This window comes from Lactuca saligna, chromosome 5 (genome assembly GCF_052625555.1).
Source record: "Lactuca saligna cultivar CGN05327 chromosome 5, ASM5262555v1, whole genome shotgun sequence".
In the NCBI taxonomy this organism is placed as follows: Eukaryota; Viridiplantae; Streptophyta; class Magnoliopsida; order Asterales; family Asteraceae; genus Lactuca; species Lactuca saligna.
Window position 1 is genome coordinate 113,109,778 of NC_136421.1, and position 7,833 is coordinate 113,117,610.

Genomic DNA, 7,833 nt, shown 5'->3' on the forward strand with positions numbered 1-7,833 from the left:
GCCACCATAATATACTCGTCCGGGAAGTCATCACCATCTCTATCTTCATGCAATTGCGGGTTTTCAAGTCTTGACAAATGATCAGCTGCTACATTCTCCATTCCCCTTTTTTCACGTATCTCTATGTCAAACTCTTGAAGAAGTAGCACCCACCTTATCAATCTTGGCTTGGCATCCTTTTTGGTAAACAAATACTTGATAGCAGAGTGGTTAGTAAAAACGGTAGTTTTTGATAAAACTAAATATGGACGGAATTTATGAAAAGAATACACCACAGCTAATAGTTCTTTTTCCGTGGTGGTGTAATTTTCCTGGGCTGGATTTTGAGTCTTGCTAGCATAGTATATGGGTAGAAAGTGCTTATCAACCCTTTGACCAAGGACAACTCCTAAAACATAATCACTAGCATCACACATAATTTCAAAGGGTAAGCTCCAATTTGGTTTAACAATGATCGGGGCATTAGTTAATTTTTCCTTTAAAAATTCAAACGCCTCTAAACACTCTTTAGTAAAATTCAATGGTGCATCTTTTATTAATAATTGTGTCAAAGGTCTAGTTATTTTGGAAAAATCTTTTATGAAACGCCGGTAAAAACCTGCGTGTCCTAGAAAACTTCTAATATCCTTCACATTAGTTGGTGGGGATAATTCGGCAATGGTGTCAATCTTTGCCCTGTCCACTTCAATTCCCTTTTTGGAAACTTTATGGCCCAACACTATACCCTCTTTAACCATAAAGTGACATTTCTCCCAGTTGAGGACCAAATTGGTTTTTTCACACCGAGCAAGCATTAAGTCAAGGTTTGTAAGACAATCATGGAAAGAAGATCCAAAAACGGAAAAGTCATCCATAAAGACTTCCATGAATTTTTCCACCATGTCGTGGAATATGGCTGTCATACACCTTTGAAAAGTCGTGGGTGCATTGCATAGCCCAAAGGGCATGCGCCTATATGCAAAAGTCCCACTTGGGCAAGTAAATGTGGTCTTTTCTTGGTCCATGGGGTCTATGGGTATTTGAAAGTAACCCGAGAATCCGTCTAGAAAGCAATAATAGCTATGGCCCGATAACCTTTCTAACATTTGATCAATAAAAGGTAAGGGAAAATGGTCTTTTCGAGTGACATCGTTTAACTTTCGATAATCGATGCACACTCTCCAACCGGTTACCGTTCATGTCAGAATTAGCTCATTCTTCTCGTTGGTTATGACCGTCATCCCTCCTTTCTTGGGCACCACTGTGACCGAACTCACCCACGGACTATCGGAGATGGAATAGATAATTCCCGTATCTAGGAGCTTGACCACTTCTTTCTTGACTACTTTTTGCATGTTCGGGTTTAGTCTTCTTTGGTGTTGCACAACCGGCTTCACTCCTTCTTCCAGATTAATCTTGTGAGAGCAATAAGTTGGGCTTATTCCCTTGATGTCGGTGATGCTCCAAGCTATGGCATGCTTCCGTTTCTTCAACACTTGCACGAGCTCCTCCTTTTCAGATTTAGACAAGTCAGAGGCTATAATCATTGGCTTTTGGTTGCCCTCTTCAAGGAAAGCATACTCCAGATGTTCAGGTAGCATTTTTAGCTCAGATTTTTGGTTCTGACTGCTGGACTCACCGAGTGCAGGCAGGGTACTCGGTGAGTTGGTAGCTGAATTTACGAATTCCTCCTTTTCAAAGGAGGAACTCGGCGAGTAGATCGGCCCTACTCGGCGAGTAGGGTTCTCAGTTTGCTTCATTATTTCTTCATATTCAGCTTCTTCCAGCAACCTTTCAATCTCCATTAGGTCTTTTTCTGCATCAAATTCCTCATCAACAGTTGTGGGCTCGCTGGAATCTTCCTCTTCACAATCCTCCAATAGTTCGTCTAGCATGTCGATTGAGAAAGCTATGTCGTCACTGTTGGTTGAATACTTCATATCTTGATCAACACCAAAGGTTACATAATCATCACCTACCCGCACGGTAAGCTTTGAATCCCACATATCTACTATAGCACTTGTAGTGTTGAGGAAGGGTCTTCCGAGGATGATCGGGACTTAAGGATCCGCCTCCATATCTAAGATGATAAAGTCAGCGGGAAAGACGAATTTGTCCACCTTGACAAGCAAATCTTCGCATATGCCCCTTGGGAAAGTGACAGTCTTGTTTGCTAAATGGATTGCCATGCAGATTGGCCTTGGTTCCGGGAGATCCAGCTTCTTGAAGAACGAATATGGCATTAAGTTGACACTTGCTCCTGAATTAGCTAAGGTATGAATTATAGCTAAGTTGCCAAATTGGCAAGGTAGTGTTAAGCTCCCCGGGTCACCTTTCTTCTTTGGTAGCTTATTTAGCATAGCAGCTGAACAGTTTTCATTTAGAACTACCTTCTTCAATTCTTCCATCTTCCTTCTATTAGTGAGAAGTTCCTTGAGGAACTTGGCATATTTGGGCATTTGGACGATAGCTTCAATGAAGGGTATGTTGATTTGAAGAGTCTTGATATGATCTAAGAACTTCTGGTACTCTTCTTCCTGCTTCTCCTTCGTATCTTGGGCTGGGTATGGCATCGGAGGCTGATATGGCTTTTCATGGACTTGTTCTGTTGGATTTAGCGTTGTACTCGCCGAGTTCAGGTTTGGTACTCGGCGAGTAGGGCTATCAGATTGATAATTTTGATCTTCTTCTTGAGTTTCTGCCTCTTTCCTCTGTGATACTTTAGGTGCTTCTTTCTGAATAGGGGCCAGAGGGGTAATTATTTTCCCACTTCTTGTTGTAACTATATTTATGTGCGCGCCTCGTGGGTTATTTTCGGTTTTACTAGGAAGTTCGCCCGGTGCTCTTTGGTTTATTTGTTGAGCAAGTTGACCAAGCTGCGTTTCTATGTTGTGAATGGATGCTTGCTGGTTTCTAAGGATATTTCTTGTTTCTTGAATGGAAGCATCATGATCACTATGTCTTTTTTCTGAAGCAGCTACAAATTTGGTAAGCATTTCTTCCAAACTTGGTTTCCTTTCTTGTGCCGACTCTTCCTTTTGGTAAAAACCTCTTCCTTTTTGCTTGTACTTCTCCTCCTTAGCATTCTTGCACTCTTCATACGGGAGCCACTCTTTCTATGGTTTTCTCCAGTCTTCATCATATCGGTCTCCACTTGAGTAACATACTTGCACCTTTTTGTTGCCATTTTCATCCAGGTCGCAGTCTCTAGTAAGATGCGGTCCATTGCAATTTTCATAACCCACCCGAATAGCATGGATTGTTTGATCCATTTTATCCATCCTCCTAACCATGGTTTTCAGCATAGCCATGACCGCGGATAAGTCTTCAGTAGCTGCATATGCGGATCCCCTAGTAACATCGTTTCTTGGGTTGTGGTATTCTCTAGAGTGCTTAGAGAATTCTTCAATTAATTCCTTGATTACCGGGGGTGGCTTTTTGGTAAGCGGTCCTTGTGAGTCAAGTAGTTGCCTAGTGGTGACATTGACTCCATCATAGAAAATGGAGACTTCTTGCTGGCTATTTAGATCATGATGTGGGTAGTTTCTTAGTAAGCTCTTGTACCTCTCCCAAGCTTCATATAAGGACTCTCCAGCTTGCTGTTCAAACTTAGCTATAGCTTTCTTCAGTTTGGCTATCTTGGAAGGTGGGCAAAAGTGGTCAATGAATTCTTCTTTTATCTTGGCCCATGTAGTGACTGATCCGGGGGGAAGTGATTTGAGCCAATCTTTTGCATCACCTTTGAATGTCACAGGAAGCATGCGAAGTAGTTGAGTCTCGCGAGGAACATTTGGAACATTGAAGTAATCAGCTACATCATTAAATTCATCCAAATGCTTGTAGGCATCTTCGTGATTTTTTCCATAAAAAGGAATTTCTTTGAGCTAGGCAAGTATGTGGCCCTTTAGCTCAAAAGTAGCAGTAGCGGGAATTGCGGGCTACACAAGTCCCAGGCCGGTGTCATCGCGGATCCTCTTCTTCCATTCTCCCATGGGGATTTCATCAATGTTAGCCATGGTATGAGCTAACTCGTCGCCGGAATCAGAGTCGTGTCCGTACGTGGGTTCTTCTTCTTCTTCGGCGTCATACTTAGTATCTTCCTTGATCGTGTCTTCGCTTGCCAAAGATGCGCTGGATGCTCCTGATTTGCTACTCTTCTTCTTCCCAAAAACAGTCTTCAAGTTGGACGAAGGTGTCTTCCTTGGTGTATTTGAGCTTTCCACGTCTTTTCCTTTGTTTCTTCTCAAAGCGGATTCAGGATCTTCAAACGGGGGTACCAGCGGGGTGTTTGATCCTCTGGTCAAATATAGTCTTGAAATAACAAGATAACAACATAAAAAAACAAAAAGAATGCACTAACAAAAACGACAATTAAAGGCTAAAATAAACATGTACTTGCCGAGTAGGTGCGAATGCACTCGGCGAGTAGCAGTGTAAATTTGAAGGAAATCTAAACTTAATATAAAAATGAATTTAGATCCTAAATCCTAACTACTAATTACTAATATGCAATAAATTAACTTTGTGCCAGTAAACTCAAACAAAGGGTCGAAAAAATTAGAAATTAGATAAATTATTCAGAACCGTTCCCCGGAAACGGCGCCAAAAACTTGATGTGTGGAAAATAAACTAGTTTTAATCCTACTTTTTATTAATGAGGTAAGCACACAAAGGCAGTGAACCTGTCTTTTATTGGTATAGTTGGATAAGTAGGGTATCGAACTCAGGGAACAGAAATTGATCTAATAACTAATTTTAACTAAGCAAATAATAAAAGTAAAAGAGTTTTTCTCTAGTTTTACAAGACTAGAAACTTAAACAAAGTAAATAAAACACTTAACTAACTAACGATTAAAATAAATGACAAATTCACCAAATTTATTAAAGGGTTTCTGTTTAGGTTCAACTAATTCACTCCTATGGTTATTTTCAAGATAAATTAATTATTATTGGTTACCAACTATAATGGTTAGGTTCATGTTCATTACTCCTAACCCTTAGACAGTTAATTAATTCAAGCAGTGGCCAATTGTTTAAATTAACTAATTACCTAGTTCAATTGTTTGGATTAAATAAGATTTGTAATTGGTTAATCTAGTTGATATTTCAATTAACCTCTTGTTTGTTGGTTCCTCAAACAAGCTCACACATTAACTTACCTATTTTCTTATTAATCTTAATTTCATATTCATTACTCTTAAGCATATGATAAAGTGTTCACAATACATATGAGGTTAATAATCAAGAGATGTTCATGCAGCTTAATTACCTTCCAATTAACAGAAAATAGTTGTCATCAATGCGTAAGGTTCTTTAACAAACTTAATTTAATAAAATCACCAAATCATAATCAATCAAAAAGTATATTATAACCATAGGAGCAAATTAGTCTTCCCAAACAGAAACTAAACGAATTTAGCTAAAAGTCATGACAAAAACAAACTCAATAATAGTTTTAATTAAGCTAAACATCTTAAATCCTAAAGTTAAGTGGAATGATTAATCTAATAGCCTTGATTCTTCCAAGGATTGAAGATTAGGGTTCCTTAGCTCCTCTAGGGATTCTTTGTCGCAGGTCCAGCTCTTAAAATTGCCAAAAGTCTTTTCCAATCGGATAATGAATTGGTATTTATAACTATCCAAAAACAGGGTGTACTCGGCGAGTAGCAGACCCAACTCGCCGAGTAGGTGTGAGTTATGCGTCTCAAAGCAGGAGTCTTGACTTATCTTCTGGAATCTTCTCATGTACTCGCCGAGTATGCTCGAGAACTCGCCGCGTAGGTCTTCTTTTATCCTTCATTCTTCACTCTTTGATCTCTAATTGCTTCCCTTCGTTCCTTTTCACCCCCAAGCATGTCTTATGGGCTGAAAACAAAAGTTAAGCTTTATTAACTACCTTTTGTCCACATTATACACAAAATTAGTTAAAATGAATAAAAATATATGCTAAATAATTAACTAATTATGCACATATCAGTGTCTTCGACTACAACAACCTCTTCAACAACAAATGTGCCAAAAGCTCCATCAAAAAGCATTTCAATTAAGGAAGGAGAAGGAGCTTCAAGTCTTTCTCTTGTCAAAACAACTTCATCGATTGATCCAAAAGACAAAGAAAAGTCATTCTTATTGAACAATTTGATGAGAAAAAGAAGAAGCAACAAGCAGCTAAATTAGAACGACAAAGGAAAATAATGAGCAATATTCGTCAAAGGGAGAATGATCCGCCAGGACTGAACAAAGGTGATCTGAACAAGAACTGGTGTTATGAAACAATTGAAATCACAATGTTGGGGAAGAATGACGAATTCCTTAAAAGGCCAAAGAAGAGCTTTGAAACCGAGAATTTGGACTTCAATCAACTCAATTTTCCAATCAATCACAAAATGTTCACATCTCCACAGTTCAAAGTAGCAGATAATGTCAAAGATAAAAACGAATGCAGAAACTTGAAGATTCATTTTCATGCTATCTTGGCGAAAAATGAAGATGATGTGTGGTCATTGGTGAAAATAGTGAAAGTGATGAAGATTGAACGGGATACCTTCGTCGAGGGTATGGTTCAAAACATTTAATATTTTGTTGTGAGATCAAATAATGTTGAGTCCAATTCACATTGCTGACTTTCCACTGATGAACCTGAATGATCTTATTTTGATAACCAAGATCCTAAGGAATGTGGATGTGTAGAAGATCCCTGAATCAAATCGAAATGATTTCATTATTAGCCTTGGTCATATCAAGGCTTTTTAAGAAAGGTACTACGAATATCTGTCCATTATTGATAATGATATTACCTTGGCTATCAAGAAGAATGTGAAAGTGCCTCAAACTCTTGCAAAGGCTAAGTTGAACATCATTGAATTTGAAGATGGTGAAATTATCCATCAACCTTATGGTGTGGTTTTTCAAGGAAAGAGAAATACGGGGAATGTAATGAAGTCTTTATTTCATATCACTGATCTTGAAAGATATACAAATTCCCATTTCACCAACATCATGATTCGCATCAACAACTTCAAGAAGAATGATGTTAAAGACAAGGCTGAGATTAGAAAGATTATTTTGTGGTACATGGAAGTTCGAAGGGTGATTCTACAGACAATGTAGTTAATAGCATGATTTTCAACTACTCTCAGTAAGTGGGAGATTGTAGGGGTTAAATGTAATAGTGATGAGTTGAATGTACTTTGTGTCTATAAAGTGTTGAATGTAAGTCTGGTTTCGACACTCTATCTAGTAACAAGTCATATTAGTTTCAAAAATCTAATGTTTTGTCCTTGTTATTTTTTGTGCATTTGTTGTGCCCTAAAAATAGGGTAGGTACATAGAGTAGAGTAACAATCAAACTAAGCTTAATTCACATTTTGTACTCTCAAACACTCTTGTACTCTTCAGCCGATAGTGAGCCAAACATATCTTATTTATATTGTGTGTCCATTTATAAATTTCATTGTCTGAATCGTGTTCTTAATCAATCGCTAACTTACATCAGACCTAATCCATACTGATGCGTGTGGACCATTCAGATCCACCACAAGGGAAGCTAACCACTACTACGTGACATTTACTAATGATTTTAGTAGATATAGGTATGTTTATTTGATTAAACATAAATTTGAAACTTTTGAAAATTTCAAAGAATTTAAGCACGAAATAGAGAACAAATTAGGCAAGAAGATAAGGATGCTCTGATCCGAAAGGGGTGGAGAATATCTTAGTATCGAGTTCAACGACTATCTCAAAGAATGTAGAATTGTATCATAATTGACTACACCTAGAACACTACAACTGAATGGTGTTGCTGATAGGAGAAATCGAACCTTGCTAGACATGGTTCATTCGATGATGAGT

The 7,833-nt window shown here is 38.3% G+C and overlaps 1 protein-coding gene and 1 non-coding gene across 2 annotated transcripts; one reads left to right on the plus strand and one right to left on the minus strand.

Moving 5' to 3' along the window:
- Positions 1-2,039: 2,039 nt before the first annotated feature.
- Positions 2,040-4,066, minus strand: LOC145045609 (uncharacterized). The gene is made up of 4 exons (XM_078993934.1): positions 4,009-4,066; positions 3,451-3,790; positions 3,147-3,363; positions 2,040-3,095 (listed from the first exon to the last, which is right to left on the minus strand). Exons 1-4 carry the CDS (start codon positions 4,064-4,066, stop codon positions 2,040-2,042), a joined length of 1,671 nt encoding a protein of 556 aa, XP_078850060.1.
- On the plus strand, positions 3,505-3,611 carry LOC144998983 (small nucleolar RNA R71). The gene has a single exon (XR_013660514.1). It is a non-coding gene; the product is annotated as a small nucleolar RNA R71 (small nucleolar RNA).
- Positions 4,067-7,833: the final 3,767 nt, after the last annotated feature.

What these genes read in the sequence shown, in the direction of transcription:
- LOC145045609 (XM_078993934.1), bottom strand. Translation starts at nt 4,066, where the DNA reads ATGACGCCGAAGAAGAAGAAGAACCCACGTACGGACACGACTCTGATT. An exon ending in GACTCTGATTCCGGCGACGA is followed by an intron (nt 3,791 to 4,008) that starts GTTAGCTCATAC and finishes TTAATGATGTAG; the next exon opens with CTGATTACTTCAATGTTCCA. An exon ending in ATGGCAACAAAAAGGTGCAA is followed by an intron (nt 3,096 to 3,146) that starts GTATGTTACTCA and finishes AGAAAACCATAG; the next exon opens with AAAGAGTGGCTCCCGTATGA.